At 41.4% G+C, this 20197-nt stretch overlaps 1 protein-coding gene across 2 annotated transcripts; it reads right to left on the bottom strand.

The window, feature by feature from the left end:
• Positions 1-783: 783 nt before the first annotated feature.
• On the bottom strand, positions 784-19979 carry ubtd1b (ubiquitin domain containing 1b). 2 transcript variants are annotated; one of them, XM_031748842.2, is made up of 5 exons: positions 19190-19978; positions 9751-9815; positions 8991-9218; positions 8709-8866; positions 784-6747 (listed from the first exon to the last, which is right to left on the bottom strand). In XM_031748842.2, the coding sequence occupies exons 3-5, from the start codon at positions 9163-9165 to the stop codon at positions 6475-6477; spliced, it is 606 nt and encodes a 201-aa protein (XP_031604702.1). In that variant the 5' UTR covers positions 9166-9218; positions 9751-9815; positions 19190-19978; the 3' UTR covers positions 784-6474. The 2 variants fall into 2 exon arrangements, with proteins under 2 accessions (XP_031604702.1, XP_031604700.1); XM_031748840.2 differs by lacking the exon at positions 9751-9815 and having other exon boundaries at positions 19190-19979.
• Between the last annotated feature and the right edge of the window lie 218 nt (positions 19980-20197).

The raw sequence follows: 20197 nt of genomic DNA on the forward strand, positions 1-20197 counted from the left end.
CGCATAGCTGCACTGCAAGTTTCCTCTGAAAAATGTAGGCCCTAAAAACAAAAGTGCAGTAGAAAAATGAAAAATGCCTCCGTTTATTATTTACAGCACCAAAAACTGAAGGTTTTAAACACTGCACGCCCTGCGGTTTATTACCTCCTAGACAGGAAGTGATGCATTTTACAGTTTTGGTGTGTTCAGGTTTCCATCATAACCACTTCTGCTCACCACAGGTCAGCTGCATAAGAGAAGAGCGCCACCTACAGAAACCAGAACTTCAACATGGGAACCTTCTGGAAGACTGATTGTTTTGCCATCCACACTTTAAAGCAACAAGTGGCTGCTGGGAAATGCAGTGCAGAAACATTAAAGTTGAGCATCTAAAAAGTGGGATATAACAGCATGTCCCAGGTACTTTGACAGGTCTATAACACCACTGCTGATTAGAATGCCCTTATTTTGAAAGGGCTTTAAGGTATTTTTATGAATGTTAGGAGTACTTTTATCAGCTTATGATATATAATTCCTATTAGACCTATGAGGCGAGCATGTGAAGATGCAAAAATGTAACCTTTTTCCACTAAAAAGGAATTTTTTGTACTTTACGACTCTTTCCTTGAACACACATCCCGTAAATCACGCATTCCCTGCACAAACGCAGCTGTGTTTCATCCACCTCTGCCCAGCAGGGACCAGCTCACTCAAGTGTTTGCCTTGGAGCACAGCGCCATCTTGTGGTAAAGAATAAAAGAAAAAATAAATAAAAATCCTAATTTCTGGAATAAAAACACATGCTTCATTTGTATAATAGTTTGATTTTATTCAACCATTTAAAATCATGATTTAAAAAGAAGTCAGCACAAACATGAACCCAACAAAGGTACAATTATTTTGCAGATGTCATTCAAAACATATTCGTTAAAGGACGCTCTTTTTTTCCCCTACGCACTTGGGTGGTGTGGACAATTTCAAAAATATGTATTAGGCTCTCTCGATTTTTCTTTTTTTGTTTCCTTTTTTGAGTGCTTTACATATGGCTGCTCTTGTGCCAGAATAATTAAAGAGCTTTAACTTTTGCAATAGTAATGTGTGGAGTGTCAATACAAAAAGAAAAAAACAAAACAAAAGAATTTTAATAAATATCCACCGCTTGTTATGGCTTTTATAACCAGCTTTACATGGAATTTAGTTCCTGTTTATCATGAACATATGTGCCTGATGTCACATATTTATTTCAGTCAAGTCTTACATGTTTGCAGATACGCAGCACTATTCCAAGGAGTTTGAGACCATAAGCATGGTATTGTGTGTGTAATCAGTGTCCATTTGCATTGCTCCTGATTGAAATTCGACACGTTGAGGGTGCTCAGCGAATGATGGAAGAGACCAAACGCCATCTGATGAGAACACAGACTGTATATAAAAGCTGGACGTAGCCGCAGTGATGTCACCCCTAAGTTATGACCATCAAGGATTTTCATGTTCGAAAACCAGAGATGATCCGTAATAAACATAAACATGAATTTGATTCTTATTAAACACAACTTACAAAAGGAACATCAGACTGTGTGAATGTGGACTTGAAACTAGTGACCGAGCCCATAAAGTTCATCAGGAAAATGTTTAGTGAGACTGTAGATCATGGGAGAAGTAGGGTGATTTTCGTGCAACGTTTCTATGCATATTCTGCTGTACAGACTGTAGCAGCCCCCTGCTGGTTATATGAGAGAATGCAGGTTTAAAGCACATTCACATTGTCACTGTTAAGACCTGAAAACTATGTCCATGTTTTTTATACAGTCTGCAGTTGAGAATCACCTCAAAGTGTGGTCAAGGGATCTGATCTCAAGTCCTCTCCCATTTAAAAACATCTCCAGATGCTCAAAAATATCTTAAAGTTGACTTGGGCACTACTTCTATCACTTCTCATAGTCACAAACATTTTTGAGTGCTTGACTTCTCATAAATTGTGATTACATTTCGCTGAAAAAGATGAGTCACTGGACTCAACTCAAACTAAAGGAGGTGAAGTGGTTCAAGACAGAAGGCGGGGGGGAGCTAAATAAACACATGTTGCCTGTGCTGAGGCTGCGTGATGTATCTTCACAGATAATCTTAAACCATCTTTATCTTGAATTAACTGCCGTTACTTCAAGAGTGAGATCCAAAATATAACTCGACTGACAAACTTGTATCAGTGCTTAATCTCATGCCTCAGAATTTCAATTTTATCTCATCTTTTTCCTCATATTCCAAGGTTGAGAAGATAATTTATCTCCTTATGGGTTTAGAAGAAACAGATTTTAGTAACTTGTATCTAATGAGACAAAGAAAAGACTATTGCGAGTGGTAACATTTTTCTCTGGGTTAGTTCGCAAAGCTGATAAATGCAGAACAGTGATTAGAGCAACAACGCAAAACACAAACCTGTCTTAAAGTCCGTATGACCTATATGTGCAAACACCATGTCAGAAAGACTGATAACAAACAAGACAATTTCCAGAGTAACCCAGCAGGGGTGTGCTATGCTAATGTGTTAGCGAGGTAAGCCAGTGTTTTTAGGCTCCCCTTGAACCTGGACAAGGATCGGTTTCCCATTGACACTGTACGATGAGAAATCTTTTTTTTGTGGCCCCCTGGTGGCCATTAAAAACAATACAGGTTTAAGGCACTAAAGTTTAGGCTTCGGTTTTCAGTCCTGCAAGCCATGTCCATATTTTATACGATTAATGGTGAGTGTGCACAGAACCTGGTTTAACAAAGACAGTTGGTAAAAATAACCAAGGCTGTGACTAGGGTTCTAGGTTCAGGGGGCTAGATAATGCAATAACTAAATGGCTGGCTATGCTTTGCACAACACTCCTAGGATGCAACCATGCAGATATTTACACTTTGCCTTTAATTGGCATATTGAACAGCTAATGGGAGGGCGATGGGCTTTAGTCGTTTGTATACTGTCAATCAGGGGTCCTGTTTGCAGTTCTCTGAGGGCACCTTAAAGCACTTTCTAGTGTAATAACGTGGTCCCTTTAATTAAGTTTGGACAATGGTCAGTGCTCACAGTCTCAAAGACACGGAGCAAGCAAACAAGCTTACTTCAGCAAGAATGGCATAACAGGAGATGCCATGAATAAAACTGTCAGCAGAGCACCCTCAAGTCCAACGACACTAACCTTAACGGCTGAGATGAGCGCCGCACAATGCTAAATGGACACTGAAATGAACTGCGTAGGCAAATTTTAATCTTTAGATATTTACTCTAGAAATAGTAGGAGCCCGCGGGGACGGGGCGGTCAAGGCGACAGCTAGCAACACATTTTAAAGAGACAACACAAACACAGGTGATTGCAGCACTGCAGATTGTACCTTTTGACAATACTCATGGCTGGTGCTGTTGGAAATCAGCAATAAGCAGAAATCAGACACGAAACTGATGAGGTCTATGTCTATTGTATTGCACATACAGAGACAAACGCTTGTTCAAGTTTGCATACGATAGTTACAAAACATATCCCTTTAGGAACCACAGGTAAAAGGTGAAGGAGGAAAGAAAAAACATCCTGAAAACACACACAAGTTTATGAACCACAAGGTTGAAAAGTGGCTAGACAAAGAGAGAAGAAACATCATCTTGATGTGGTGAGCTGCTGCTGTGGCTCAGGTCAGTTTTATCACCTCCACGATGCTGATGATGCAGGATATTTGTGCGACAGGAGCGGAGAATGAAAACAAAGGTCGTCCAGCTGTGGACGTGTGTGACAGTGAACCAGCTTATTCTGCAATGTGACCTGGAACTGATGCACAGAGTGCTCTTGTATCTTTGGCTTTCCTCCTTTGTGTGCAGAAACAGGACAACTGAAAACTGAAGTTTGAAAAAAACAAAAGTAGCTTAAATGTACTTTGAGTTTGAAATGAGTCACTGAAGAAAAGAAAAAAAGAGAAAAGAAAATCAGCTGGTGTGTGCTCTGCAGTGACATAAATGTCATGATAAGGATTATGGCTTTTATTTTTCCTCCCATACACGTGGGACGAACAGACTCTTGTGCAAACACACTGCTCAGGAAAGCAGTCTCATATCTCTGATTGCAAATACAAGAAAGGGTGATTGTGGTAATAAAGCATGGTGTTTTTCACACCGAGTGATCCATGGCTATTATTCAGGCAAAATCATCTTCACTGAGCTCCAGTGTGAATACAGCCACAGAGATTTGAAGTGGATTCAGATTGTCCAGCATGAAGGGGATGAATGTGGGGCTGTTTTGTTTGTAGCTCATCAATCTGGGAGTCCAGCCTCTGGGGACAACATCCAATTTTTCAGGGATTCCAGCATCAGCCAAGCCTATTTTGTGCACTGGTTATCACTTATGAATGCTGTTAAATTTAAAAAGTTCCCAGATGATAGCTAATAATCTCCACGGGTACATACAAACAAAGGCTGCTTAAGGTGAGTGAAGTCGAGTGAACTCCGGACTGCTAGCAGCTATAAAAGTGAAAATGTTCCACTGCCAAAGATCTTGCAGCTCGTCTGCAAACTCTGCAGATTTACATACAGATATCACATCTCACTCGTTTGTTTCCTCTGGTGATCGCTGCGGCTGGTGACAAAGCTGATGGCTCTCTGCCCTCCAAACAATTATTGTTGCTCTTCAAGAGCCGGTTAGAGTCGGGGCATGAACACTAACAGATGTGCTATGATGTAAAGAAAACAGGCAGTGCGTGCTCGCCGCTCAGTGTGAAACTAAGACAGACAAACAAGCTCGAGAAAACCTCTCCTTGTTCTCTGAACTGACACCAGGTTACAGGAAAGCCACCACAGAAAAAAAACATTCTCGCCTTAAAGCACAGATTTTGGTTTGTTTTATTTTTAGCTTTCCAGTCAGATCTGTGAAAATATGATTAAATTAAAACTTGTTAAAGGGGAACTCCAGCAGTATTAGTACAAGCCCCCCCAACCCCCAAAAATCCCATAAAGCAGTATGTTGCATTTCCCTTTCCCTGCCTGTTTAAGACCATACCTGCCATATGTCCAGTTTGCTATATGCAAAATGAACACTTAGTTCCCAAATCCACCTTGTTGACATCACTCTGTGGGGCCTTCCTGCCACACAGAAGGCCTTATACAACTGCTTTTACATGACAAGCAAACAGACCGTTGTGTGGAAATCCCCAGGTTGTGCTTGTAAGCAGCAGTCATGATATGTAGGGGATCACTGGTATGGCCAGTTTTACCGAAGAAAAAACAAAAAACAGCTTGAGCTCTTTGTTTTCACTCGCCGCTCCGTATCAAACCTGCTGGTGAAGAGAACATGCCTTTTTGTCCAGTCTTTCTTTTTTTTGTTCAACATTACCGGACCACATCGAGAGGAAAAAGGCTGGATTTACATTCATCCGGTGATGGAAAGGGAAAAAACAAACAAAAAAAAAACAAAACAAGTGACCATAAACAACTGATCTGATTAAATGTAATAAGGCCTGTGCTGCTCCCTCCTGCTGGTCAGGGCGTCACTGCGCAGTCAGCAACGCAGCGGTTAAGACGACACCTTTTGCAAGGGAATTCCTCTTTCCCTTAAATGAATGGCATGATTCACTTAAGCTATAACTTTGAGTCCAGTCTCGACTCTCAATGGATCATATGGGTCAGTTTTGTAATCTTGTCGCACACCCCCCTTCTACACACGCACGCCCACACACATACACAACCATTCTGTCCGCAAGACTCACGAAATCTTGTAAAAGAAATAAAGGCAACACTTATAGCTTAGGTCCATCTAAAGGTTCCTGAATCTAAAATAATATTAGCCTAGCAGTAAAATTGCAGTGATCTCTCCCCGTTTTTGTCTTGTAGAAGGCACACAAACTACCACAAAAGTATAGTACTAATCTTTAAATGTGCAAAAAAAGCCCAGTTGACTTAATTTCCTCAGTAAGAGAAAGGGAAAAAAATTCAGAATAGTCAGCATGTTTTTTTTCCTGCTTTCCTTTCCTGTTTCTGTGGAGGAGAAAGAGAGCAACAGTGCTGAGTTTATAGGTGACCTAGCAGAAATACGCTCTAGAACCAACGCCTCTGCAGTTCCTCTGTTGGCACTCTGTTAGCAGGCTAAAGGGCAAAGGCAGAGTCTGCATGTGCAGCTCTGATGTGCACGTTCTGTGCACTGAGAAAAGGCTTGCACACCAGCGCAAGGAGCTCTGCTTTAATATGCAATGATGACAGGCATCTCTGGTTAGTGTGATGACTGGAACGACTCAGCAGAACCCCCCCCCAAAAAAAAACACACACGCGCACACACAGGGACATTTTTTTTAAAAAAAGAAAAAAGAAAAAAGCAGCACTTTTCAGTTTCTTCTTTGTGTGTTTTTGTTTGTTTCACCCTCACAGTTTATTTCTCTTTCAGTAACAGTAGCTTTTGTCAAGAAGAATAAGTTATCCAGCATTGGGAGGCACCTCTGGTCCATCACAGACTGCATCGCTCTTCCGACGGTCCTTGTTTACTCGGGCACAGGCGAGGAGGCGGTGGTTGTCGGTGGTGATGGCTTGGGGTCTTGGAGTGCCTGTGGGTTGACGATGACCTGGATCACAAAGTCCTTCTGGATCTTAGTGTCTTGGAGTCGCGTCTTGTCCGTGAGCAGCTTCCCGGAGAAGAACCAGCGCTGGTGGACGGCGTCGATGTCTTCCTGGGCTTGGAGCTGCTTCTTCAGCTGGCCTATGGTGTCAACCATGCTGACGCTGAGACGCAAGTCCTTTCCTGTGGACAGCCGCACCTACAGGGGAGCAGGGAGCAGAAGAGTGAGCTAACAATGCTTCATGGAGAGGTGAGCCAAGTACCAAATGTAGAGATCTCAAAAACTGGTCTGTGGCTTTTTTTTGTTGGCATTTTACAGTTTTAACCACGTATGAAGTCCTAATAAATGTCGAAAGCTGCCTGACTGTTAGTACATAAGCTTCTCTAACATCTGTTTGCACTTATTAGGCACATATGAGGATATGACTCATAACCACAGGAAGTAAATGTTGGATGAAATTTGTTTTTCTGTCCAAAGGTGAAACCAGCTGCTGATAAACCAGCTCAAACAACTAGCTAACACAAAAACAGAGTAATGTGTAACTACATCGACTTTCCCAGAGCCTGTCAATCTGCGGCAGTTTGACAATTAATCAGGAGAAGCGCAGCCACAACATTAATGATGATTTGACCCAGATGTAGTCACACTCGACTAATTTTAAGGTTTTCCATATCAGAACATAATAAAAAATTATCTAGACTTTATCAGGTCTTAAAACTTAAGGCATGCTGCCTTGTTCTTTTTAGAGAGAAGAGACTTTGTTCAGTCTTTGTCTAGTTGTTCTGTCAGGAACATTTAACATGCTGAAGTGAACTGTTAAAGTAGGGCTGTAGAGTCTGAGAAGTGGGGATTTTTTCCATTTCCCTTGAACAGTGTGCAGTCGGACCTTGGGGTGAATTTTCTGGGACTTCCACTCCTGGGAAGAATGGTGGCTGATATAATTGTTTTCCATGTGAGAGTCATCTTTGTCACTGCCTCATAAGCCTTCCCACACAGGTGGAAGCAATTGTTGTTTCTCTTAGGGTGTTTTCACATCTGCAATGTTTGGCACATTTAAATTGAACTGATTCATTTTCCCCCTTAGTGCAGTTCGTTTGTGGAGGTGTGACCACGGTAATCGCACTTGGGTGCGGACCAAAACAACCACACCAAGACCCTGTGGAGGAGCTGGTCTTGGTGTGGTTCCAAATGAACTCCAGAGCAGTTTCTGTATGGTGCTAATGCTGTAGGCTTGGAACTATTGATGTACAAAGGTCTGTACAGGTAGGCAACTAGCTGTGACGTGAAAGTAAATTCTTCATGTTCAATAGTCCGGAGCACAGCACCTTCTTCCTGTATTTACTTCTGTTGTTCTCACCTCAGACACATCTGGCCAATCAGCAAACTGAACACTCTCACGTGGCTTGCAGTGATACATTGTGGTTCACTTGGAATTAAAATGAATTAAAAAAGAAACCAAAATACAAGCAAAAGCTACAAGTTTACAAACTCATCAACTGATTTGGACCAGACTAAACGAACTGTAGGTATGAAAACGCCCTAAGAATAATGCTGAAGTCTTTTCTGTCTGGAACTGTGTTAACACACACCTGTATGCTCCAGAATAGCAAACTACTAAAACTTCTGCTTTTATAGAAGTGCTCACACTTGCTGACCAGCAAACAAATCCATTCAAATTACTAGCACTAATTGTTGTAGATGCAGTAAGGGTGCACTCAGAATTTCACAAACTGTTTCTGCATTGTTTTTTTTGCATGATTAATGGCAGTATAAGTCAATTTTAACAGTTTTATGACCTGCTAGAGGACTAGATCACTTTTTAGCATGTTCTGATATGCAAAACCTTGGAACTGTAGTTTTGCCATGACTGTATGGAGATTTACATATTTAGTTTTTTATGCAAACTTCAAGGAAAACCCCTAAAGTTGTCCAACGCCCCCTCCCCCAAAAAACAAAACAAAGACTGAGTTGCCAATATACCCAACTGAATATTTGTCTGAACTTAATCAGTTACTCTGAATTAATATTAGACCAATTCATCTATTTAATTACTTTGAGTACAGTGTTTAAGTGTGGGTTAATACACAGATGACACCATTTACTCCTAATCAGTTGGTAACGTGACCCGTATCTTACAGGAGATGTACTAGTCGTGGTACCTTGAGCTGGAATTCCTTCTTGGATGCTACTGGGGGTTCAGGGCTGTCGCTGGGGTCTTCGTCACTACGCTCTGAGATGAGGTTGATGGGTGGTGCCAGGCAGTAGACGGGCAGCTGGTAGCGGTTCCCAAGTTCATCGTAACACTCTGTCAGGGTACCTGAGGAGAGGATGGCACAGGAAAAGAGGTCACAGTGTAAGTTAAGCCTGGTTTAAGCAGCCTATGTGAGAGTGAGTTGAGAACTGTACTGTATAAGTATACTGTGTGTGTGTTCTGTCCTCACCATGTGGCAGTGTGATGCTGGCTCCATCCACTATAGCCTGGGCTAATTCATGGTCGTTACACTCCAAGGCCACAGCGGCTGCTTTCAGAGCGTCCCAGATTTCCTTGCGGCCCTCGAAGGCCGGCGCCGTGTCCCAAAATTCATCCCGCTTGCTCCGTAGCTGGCCCTCTGTCATTGGGTAGTCACTCTTCCATTTAGGACGATCTTTTTTCAGAGGTTCGTTACGCCCTGTGATGGGTAAAGATAGAGGAGGGTATTAATTTAATGCTGAAGTTTCACACTCATAATACGCACCAAATAAAACAAACCCCCCACTAAATTCTAAGGTCAGAGGCAGAATTCTGAAAACACCTAATTTATTTGAATACAGCATGTCGTCCTCTCATTACAAAATAAGTGTTGATTCATTCACCCCCATGTACAATTTATTTCCCTTCTTACTATTGGAAAAAATGGAGGAAGAAACAACAGGAATCCAAACACGAAAGTCAGTGGAAGTTGTTTTCACAATCCTCATTATCATGTGTAAATGCCGAATGCAGAGAACAGACAGCTTGGTTAATGAGGAAAGCCCAGCCTTGTTCTTTCATCTCCTTACTGTAATAAACAGAACTGCCAGACAGAAACTCGAGCTGTCATCAGAGAAAGATCGTCCTACCCCACCCTAACATGTCTTCTCAATCTAAAATTAGGAGGTCATTCAGAGTTTGCTGTATCCATGAAGCGTATGCTTACTCTATATCTGTCTATGTAACCTTACCTTCATGTTTCCCACTATTCAGTATTAACACAGAGCACACCTAGGCCAGGAGAACACTGACTGATCTGGAGGGAAAGCATAAGGACAACAGGCTAGGATCAGCCACCCATCATTGAATCTTCCAGTGATTTTCCACACCTGTTTATATCATAGCCAGCATAACATTCCTCTGACTGAAGCTACGGAAGTCTAGAAATAAAATATATGAAGCTGTAAATGAATGTAAAAGCTCGACAATAAAACTGAGTACTAAACTTGCCTATAGTTGCTAATGCCTGCGTCACAGCTGCCACTCCCTGAAGAGTGGACCGATGGAAAATTCAGCATACAAAAGGGACACCTCACATCCAGAGTTGCCTTTCTTTCAGACTAATTATCTATAGTGCAGGTGGCTCAGGACGAGTAATCCTGAGGCCGTGGACTGGTGTAGGATTAGCATTTAAAGGTGAGTGAATCCCAAGTAAAGCAAAGCAGGTTCCTCACTACCACTGAGCAAAAATAAAAGCAGGCCTGTGGTGTCCATGACAGCCAAAAACATTTGAATTGATACCCAATGCTGATTAATTGCTGTGTCCCACATGTTATGCAGCCATCTGCCATCAGATGGAGGATCATTGTTGAGAAACGGCATGAATGCGTCTATCTTGGCCTGATCTTTTTGTTAACACAAATATTGTTAGTCCTTTTAAAGGTGAAAGCACGAGATCGCAGATACAAGTGGCGGAAATGGGCTTTCACCAAGGAAGGTGCATGGTTTTTCCCTGAGCGATAGTTCAGCCATTCAGGACAGGCTCAGAGCCACTGCTCCTCCACATCGAAAGGAGCCCACAGAGGCGGGCGTCTCCTGGGTGAGGTCTCCCGACCGGGCATGTCTTACTGAGGGGAGGCAACAGAGTATACCTGGGATATGCTGGAGAGATTATATCTATGGAATGGCCTAGGAATAGTTCGACGTTCCCCAGATTAGGCGGATCAGGCTGCGGGCGAGGTCTGGGCTTCCCCGCTAAGGCTACTTTTCACTACCTACAACAGAAATGCTTTTTTATTTATGGGTCCATAGCTAAAAAAAATAATCTTTGTTTTATTGTTACAGGGCAACAACCAATTTTTTCTGTAATTTTACACACCTATTATGTACAACTTAGTTCCACAGAGTAATGCTGACAGATTTCTTTAACTTACAATTTCAACAGTAACTCACAGTTTTTCTACATGATGAAGAAAGGTTGTAGTACTTCTTTTATTAATATGAAGATATCTGAGGGATTCAATGCATGGTTAAACTTCTATATACTGACAGAAAGAGGAGTATCACTGGTCTGAGTAGGCTGTATGTGGCCCGTGATGTGAAGATGAGTTTGACATTCGTGATCTATAGAAATATTGCAGTTATGTCAACATGGACGAATGCCAATCAGCACATACACAGTGTACAGGACACCCAAGTGGGCTCAATCTTGTAGCCAGTCATCTTACGACCACACTACATCATTCAGCTTTCTGCAGTTAAAGACACGGCCCGCCTCTGTAGTTTAAAAGTGTTTTTAAAGCATCTGTAATGGTACTTAAATTTTTTTTTTTTTTTTTTTAAACCCACACGCATTATTACTACAATAGTGCCGCCACTGTCTTTATATGCTCTGTTTACAGATTACTCGGCTCAGAAAAGCTACCGACAGGTCCACCTGCTCCTATTTTGTAGCTCGTAGCTCTTAACATGGATGTTAGAAGCTTACTGCATCAGTATCATCAGTAATAAACACTGCATACATTAAAGGCACTTACAGGCTATGAGATTCCACACTCTCATTAGTTCATCGAAAACTCCATTGTGCAACATGGCTCTATAAAACTTGGGTACACCATAAAGACCTCCTCATTTCTAAGATGAAACACATGCTGTATATCCTCAACTATCTGTTTCCATTCTGCCGAGGCATCGTGATGTAACACTCACACAACGCGTCATACAAAAGAGGCTTGTATTACAACAACAAGAACTGCTTAACTGGCGTCTTTTCAAGTTTTGCATGTTTTGCCTACAGCTATTGCAAACTGTTTTTTTCTCCCCGCAGTCTGTGTCACTTTATTCTGCATTTATATCTATTGGTTAGTACAGGACTGTTTTAAAGTCTTGAGCCAGCCCTTATTTCTTTATATTTTACTTCCAAGAAACCAGACTTGTAATTTTTAATGGGATCTTGAGCAATAGTTCTCCCAGCTTTCTGAAGGTCTTGCAAAGGTTTTCTTTGGACCCTACTCCTTTTCTGTTTGCTTGTTAAGCCATTTAACACGAACCTATAAATCATTCAAGCATTAAAAAGGCTCCGAACTCAAGGAATAAACCAGTTTTGTGCCTAACAGACAACTTAGAAAAGAGCCAATTCTGAATGGCTTCTTTAGACACTTTGTTACTAGCAGCCTGTCACCAAAGCACATAATACCCATTTCTTTTCTATTTCTTTAGCTGAATCTATGAACAATGCCAAAGATTACACATTTTGACAGGGCCAGAATTGTAATGTTGCCCTAAAAAGTTGATTCCTGAAGAGGAAACCTGACAGGTGGAGGACAAAAGATGGAAACTGAGTGGCCTTGAACATCATCTACAGCAAATGAAGTGGCTAAAAGTCATCTTCCTAAGAATAATAACAGACAATCCAGCAAAGACTTGACAAAAGGTCTCAGTGATGAATCCAGATATGAGATTTTTGGTTCAGTGTCATCAGTGAGTACAGATGAGGTCAGGAGTGGTGCAAAGTAGGGCTGTTCGATATAACGATATAGACGTTTTTATATCGTCATCCGATATAAAAACGTCTATCGTTTCCTATTACGCTATCGTTTGTTTCGTGGTGTCGTAAAATAAACTGTTTACAGCAATATTTTTTCATCGTTTTGATGGTCACTGTAGTGGCTATATTAATTTCTTAAAGTTCTCTCTTTCTCTTATATTTAATATAACAACACTACGGACGGACAAGCGCCTGTTTTTACGTGTTGTCGTTAGCAACAATGATGGTAAAACCATCGCTGTCCGCTTGTTTGTTTTTCACGTAACACTTTCACAATAAAGCTCAAGATCCTGTTGAGACTTTTCAAAATAAACTGAATCACGTGAAAGAGTATGCAGAGAGTTTACGGATGAGAAACAAAAAAAGAGACGTCAGGTGCTAAAAAACAAACCTTAGACTCAAACTTCGAAAGAAAATGGTGTCTGTTACAACTTATGTCTAAAAATGTGTCGTTTCATGCATCAGTTAAAACACTTGACTCCAGGTAAAGGATGCCCAGCTGGAAACACTTCACGCAAGTCGAGTTGCCCGAGATTCACAGAATTTACAGAAAATGTTACATTTTTGTGATTTATATCGTTGTCAGGACAATAAATGTCTTATATCGGGGACTTTGGTCATATCGCACAGCCCCAGTGCAAATGGCAATTTCTACAGCATTGGTAGGCAACTCCAGGCCTCAAGGGCCGGTGTCCTGCAGGTTTTAGATGTGTCCGTGATCCAACACAGCTGATTCAAATTGCTAAATTACCTCCTCAACATGTTTTGAAGTTCTCCAGAGGCCTGGTAATGAATTAATCATTTGATTCAGGTGTGTTGACCCAGGGTGATATCTAAAACCTGCAGGACACCAACACTTGAGGCCTGGAGTTGCTTACCCCTAGTCTACAGCAGTCTACTGCACCTTAGTCAGTGATGTTGGATATCTTCTCAAAACTTATGGAATTATGAACACAGGAAAGTACCATTAGGGTATAATCTGCCATGCAGTGCCATCTCTTTCCAAATGGTACTGCATGGTATTGATTCACAGTTGCCATTTTTCAGCATGACAATGATCTCAAAAACACTACCAATGCAGTAAAAACATACCTGAATAGGAAATATGTATATGTAACACTATCGGCCACAGACTATCCTTCACAAAGCCCGGACCTCAACATTATGTGAGCAGTGTAGTGCACACATGTCTTAGTCATTAAGCATTTGGGGGGGCTTTTTGGTCAAATAAGGTAACAGAGACTTTGGCCTCAGACTGGTTAATCCTCTTCATGTTCCACTGAGATGCTCAGGAGTTTAAAGTTTGAATATTAACAAAATTCATCAGAAGAGGGGATGGGTTAATACATGCAGGCAAACAGCAGTGCTGCAGTACACTCTTATGAATCAGTGTCACTGTGTCTGCACTCATAAACAGTGAGCTAAACTGTATAGAAAAAGAATGGGGAGTGAGACCGCGTGCTAAAAATGTTCACGTTATAGGAGAATACTGCTGAAACTGCAGTACGGTGAGAGAGAGCGCGAGTGCAGAAATAAAATTTATGGGGATAAGTGTGTGTGTGTGTGTGTGTGTGTGTGTGTGTGTGTGTGTGTGTGTGTGTGTGTGTGTGAGTGAGAGAGAGAGAGAGAGAAAACAACAACAGGAGGCTTTACACCAAAACTAAGAAATAAAGCAACACACTACAGACAAATGAAGCAATATCAAGGTGTTGTTCATCATGATGGGCTCAGAGAAGCAAGTGTCACATGATGAGGTTGAACTATTTATGAGAACTGGTGAAATGCCTAATAAAACAGAAAAATCAACAAGGCTTCCTTGTGCTGCAAAAACAGCGAACCCGACAACTACAGGTGGCTGATGAAGATTACCTAACCCTAGGAACAAATGCTTTACTTTAACAAAATGTTGCTTTGAACCTGCAAGACATTTAACAGCTGCACACATTCACTTCACATGAGGCAAACTATCAGTGGGGAAGGTGTGGTTGTCCACATTCTTCCTTTAAAGAGCAACAAAGATAACGCTGCTGCCAGATGACACTGACCGAACTGCCACTGACCAAATCAATATGTGGACGTACTGGCGCACACTCCCCCACGTGCGGTGAAAAACGTGGGCTCATTCTGTAACTGCTTATCTTATCACCACTTTGTTTCCTTCAGCTTTCTGCAGCTAAAGATACATTCAGCCTCTAAAAGCTACTTTTGGCTGCTCCCTTATTCACAGGGGGTCGTCACAGCGGGTTGCTCTGCATGTTTGATTTGACAGGTTTTTATGCTGGATATCCTTCATGACACAACTCCGAAGGGATTTGTGTCTCTTCTCAGGATGGATCCTTACTTGTCAGAATAATCTTTAAACGACTAAACTAAAGAAACAGTGAGTCTCTGTAATCTGAGAATGATCACTGAAGCAACTATAATATTTTACAGAATATTTTCAGCAAACTGTAAGCTGAAAACAAGATAATCAGAAATACAATAAAAATCAAGCCCAAGCATTTACTGTAAACTATAAGGCCAGAAGTACTGGGACACCCACATGTAACACAAACTGCTCAGCTGTGCAAATCCATACTGTGAAGCTCCCGGTGCACAGTTTTTGTGCTGATGTTAAAGCCAAAGAAGGACCCCACTCATTAACTTTAATTGGCTGAGCTGCTTAGGGCTGCCACAAACGATTATTTTGATAGTCGACTAGTCACCGATTATTTTTGCGATTAGTCGACTAATCAGATCATGCATCCATTGGACGTAAAATGTACAGCTTATTGCACCAGCATGCGTCTGCTCTTATATAACTATCATTAGCTTACAGCTTGAAGTGTTTAAGGTATGTGCTAACTAAAAATAAAGACAAGATGATAGTTTATTACACTTTTAATGAAATTTGCAGATTGTTTCAGTGAAGTTTAATAAACTCAGCCGTCTGCTCCTTGCTATCTAAAATATAACAGGACACCGGAGTATATTCTCGAGCATCTCACACTTCTGATAATCAGTTATCTGCTTGATGTTTATTCATCTGTGCAAAAACTATAACTTTATTTCTCAGCCAAACCGATTTACCCAGGAACAAATAAAATACTAAAAAAGCCAAACAATAACATTTTTAAGTTATCTAAGTGACTTATATTACATGTTTAACCTGAGTAGCGAAAAAGACGGTGAGTTTGAAAACGATTTGCCGGGAGTCCGTGTTCTCACCGGCTCTAGTGAGCAAATCAACCCCAGCTAGCTATCGAGCTGGTGGGTAACAGACGCCTCGGAAAACGTCGGAGCGCTTTTGAAAATATGTGGTGTCTTGATAGACTGAGCAGATATTTGAGGTTTACACAGCTACATTCTCACCTGAAAATATGTTAAACGTTTATTTTGTGACCCAGAAAGAATAATAAGAGTAATATTAAAACTAACTAGCTGCCGCCATTGTTGACAACTGCGCTGGGCACTATGAATTCTGGGACACAGTTTCTTCTTCTTCGGGGTTTAACGGCAGCTGGCATCCTTGACATGCAGTGCTGCCATCTTCTGTTTCAGTCCGTTATTACACTCTTAAATACTACTACTTATTCCTGCGTCTTTTGGGATCTTACAAAGCTTCAAACGACGCGTCGACTATTAAATTAGTCGTCGACGATTTTAATAGTCGACGTAATCGTGACTAGTCGACTAATCGTGGCAGCCCTAGAGCTGCTGTCGTTCCACTTTGCAAAAAGATCACACACAGTCGATCGTGGAATATCTTGGAGGAAAGAGGCTTCATGAACTGACTTGTTGAAATGGTGGCATCCTATTATAGTACCATGCTCTAATTAAGTGAGCTCTTTCGAACGACCCATTCTTACACAAATGTTTGTAAAGGCAGCCTGCACGACTATGTGGCTGATTTTATACATTGTGACAAAGCCTGCATTCAAAGATTAAGAGGTGTGGCCCATTACTTCTGTCCATGTGTATGTTTATGTTGTTTATGCTGGATTGATCACTTTAATAGTGGTCACCCTTTAAATGGGAATGTGCTTGAGACAGATGTGAAATGGATTTGGTTCAACCATAGCGATGATGTGTTGATGTAGCAGAAACCCTGCTCGGTACGAGACGAGCCAATAAAGTGAAACTATGACTTGAACGCCTCCATGTCAGAATCAAGCCTTGACATGACAATACAACAGCCCAGCTGATTTCTGGTTAGTCTGAGACAGCTGGATACAAACAGTGCTGAGAGCCACTCATGGGGAAGCTGGTTTGAGGTTTGATCTATATTTGCTTTTGACTGAAATTGTAAACCACTGTTACAGAGATGCTTAAAAAAACAAAAACAAACAAAAACGCACAACACCACTAAATTACAGACATTGTCAACTAAATTAATGTGTTTCTCCTTAATCAAGCTATTTTCTGAAGCAATTACATTCAAAATAGATACAACACCTTGGAACGGGCAGGTTTCACTTTCCTTCACAGTTCAGCTTAGTTTCCAGTGAATTATTTTGTTGATTCTTGAGATCCTAATCTTTGAGAGCTTTGACGTTATCGTGGCTAATCAGTCTACCGTTATTATTAAGGGATTTACAAAACTAGCAAGCAAACCTTGTGAATATATATATTCAGCAGGTTTTATATACTCTTAAAGCCTGATTGATATTTGACTTTATAAAAATCAATATTTAAGATAAACTGGAAATTGTGCATTTCTAATCACCTTTCAGTTACATCTGTGCTGCTTCTAAATGTGTTACTAACTTGTATATTCTGTAACTTCCAACACTTCCACAATAAAATCCCTTTATTGGGACAAACGATAATTTCAACGGGTGTCTGCATATCTTTATTTAAAGTCCAAACTTGTTCTTCCATTATTTTGTTTCAGCATGACAATACAAACAAGCTTCTTTTTTGTTCCTTTGAGCATGTGGTAGGCAGACCTAACACGAACATAGTAACACAAATTACTGAGCTCTCATCCAAACGAAATTAGAACAAACGGAAAAATTGAGATCCCATATAAGCTATCCAATTCCTTCTCTTATCAAGTGGTGTTTCTTTATGAGCGTGTATGTAACAGACAAAAGTCAGTGTCAGTCAATGATGCAGCGGGGCATGATGTGACTTGTTCTTGATCGAAGCCTCGTCTAGCAAAGGGAGCATGTTGAGTCTAATCAAGTTGGGAAATCAACATGAGCCACTGCCAGAAAGCCTGGGTATGCTGGCTGTGACAGCTTTAACTTTAAATAGCTACTCTGGCACACGACAAAGAAACTTACTTAGAAGGTCATATTGGCATCAAAAATCTATGTTAGTGTCTAATTTTAGGATGCAACTCTATAAGCAGGGGTCAGAAAGTCTATTCAAACAACGCCCTTTTTTATATGGCGAAAGCTGGAATCAATCTTAAAAACCTCCCATCTTTCTGATGCAAACTGGAGACAATTCCCACTGGAAAAAGGCGTACTGAAAAACTTTCCAGCAGTAACAAATCAAGGGGACAGAACCTGCATCCAAATGAATAACAGACATTTAGTTTCCTGAGCAGCCACTCTAAGGCAAACACTGAGCTCAAGTGGGCCTGCACTGTAGTCACACAAGTGAGCATGCTTTTAAAGCAATATGACAGAAATCTGAAAAAGCTGGAAAGTCTTTTCCCATCCCAATGTGTTTATGTGACCCCCATTCATGAACCTGCCAGGCTGTAAAGCGCTAATCTCCCAATAACGACTGAGGGTATCATAACAAGGTCACACAAAATATAATCAGCATTGTTTTCTGTAAATCGAAACTAAGGAGAAGTTCCCAGTGTCTAATAATTCAGCTGCACGGAGCCTGTGTGTTGATGGTTAACTTCAGGTTGGTTAAAAAAAGTAGCAGTTTATTATTATGTTAACTTTCAGGAAAGTCCGTAACCAACAGACATGAACTGATGTGAAAAGAGAGCAACTTTTGGAATTAATGTAATGTAGCTGGCTGTTACAGTAACCACAACACAGAGCTTACACCCTAGATTTTAATATACGAAAATTACCCAACGAGTTTACTGCCATCAGCTTTGTTACAGATGTTATCTGAATATACTGCTTCACCAGTCTGAACTGATAAGATGAGAAAGAAACCTTGTCAAAGCTAAAGAATAAACTCCTTTTTCTTTTCTTTTTTTACCGATGCAGAAGAGGCACACATCAAAGAGAGCTACAACAGAATCCACTTTCCTCACACAAAATGCAAACTGCCACCTCCCAACCTGCTTCCATTTTCTGTAACTAGACAATCTGGTAACTTTAACCAACCCACCCAGATCTAAACCCCTTCTAAACAATTCATACATGTTTAAGATGTGTGTGTGAGTAATCGTGAATGGAGATTTCGTGCACCTGCCCAGATACCTCTGTTTAACAGCAGCCACAAGACAAAAAAGGGCCAAGTGGTGACCAGAAATGCACTCTGAGTAAAGTCTAAACCTGCTATTGCTATTGGCAACACAAAACTATCAACGCAGGAATGTTTCTTTTTTTTTTTTCTTTTTTTTTGGCATCACTAATCATGAACGGTCAGAGACACTATTGCTGTATGATTTTAAGTTTCCAGCTCTGATGTTTCAAAGAAACCTCCCCGCATATTTATACAACATCCACACAATGTTGCCTTACCTCCTCGTCCACCGTTCCTGGAGGAGCCCCGGCTCTGCGAGTCCTCCCAGCCTTCCAAGTATCTGCCCATACATCCCCCCATGGTTAACGGGCTCCAGATCGCTTCCACGGGTCTCAATGGCTAAACAGGGGCCCCATTGCAGACGAGGATGTTGTACTAGGTCCGATGAGGAGGATGATTCGTGCGCACAGCGACGCAAGACTGAGGGCGGCAGTTAATATTTAAATCACGTTTTGCAGCTCTATACGTTTCAGATTAGGGCTTAAAGTGCCCTTTGTAAATAATTTCTGCCTGCGTGTGACACGCGCACGCAGAGTTCACGGCTCGTGGCCCGCACCAATGTTTCAAGAGTTTGAGCAATCCGCAGCATCTGCCACCAGCTCGTTGTTAGCTTCAGGATATATACAGTATGTTTCTACTGTTTAACGTAGCTCGTTAAGCTGGGCTGACTTGTAAGTGTTGCTGTTAACCCGTCCAGGCACAGCGCACCTTTCACGCTAACAGGCTAACAGGGCCAACACGCTAGCTACCGCGGCGTAAGTAAACACAAACTTCCGCGCGCACGAGATCATTTCCCCGCATGTTCCGTCTCTGACAAACGCAGCGGGTCATTACAGCCTCCCTCTGTCCGCCGTACGAAGGAGTACTTCAGTTCTTTGACGAGCTCGGTACAGTCTTTTCTTTAAATAGCTCCCCCCCCAAAAAAAAAAATTCTCTCCACTTCGCTGGTGAAAGGTGACCAGCGGCGGTCTGCTAGCGCCGCCGAACTTTTTTCTTTACGCTTGCGCAAAAGCATCCAGCCAGGTGTTGGTTTCTATTGCGTCAGGACTTGACACAATTATGAATGCAGGAGTACGCAAATTAATTTGTACACCGGAGTTATCATACAACAGCTACACGTTCTCCTAATGTCTATACTTGAAATTATACTAGTAGTAATTAATTGGAACCTCTTAAAAGCAAAACTTCAGTGGAAGGGAGAGGATGTACATCAGGAACATCAAGAG

The sequence above is a fragment of the Oreochromis aureus genome, linkage group 8 (genome assembly GCF_013358895.1).
Source record: "Oreochromis aureus strain Israel breed Guangdong linkage group 8, ZZ_aureus, whole genome shotgun sequence".
In the NCBI taxonomy this organism is placed as follows: Eukaryota; Metazoa; Chordata; class Actinopteri; order Cichliformes; family Cichlidae; genus Oreochromis; species Oreochromis aureus.

Bases quoted from the DNA above. Each gene is read 5' to 3' on its own strand.
- ubtd1b (XM_031748840.2), bottom strand. From the start codon at position 19,271: ATGGGGGGATGTATGGGCAGATACTTGGAAGGCTGGGAGGACTCGCAG. The intron at 8,867-8,990 runs GTGAGGACAGAA...TCCTCTCCTCAG, and splicing joins CAGCATCACACTGCCACATG to GTACCCTGACAGAGTGTTAC. The intron at 6,748-8,708 runs GTACCACGACTA...GCTCCCCTGTAG, and splicing joins AGAAGGAATTCCAGCTCAAG to GTGCGGCTGTCCACAGGAAA.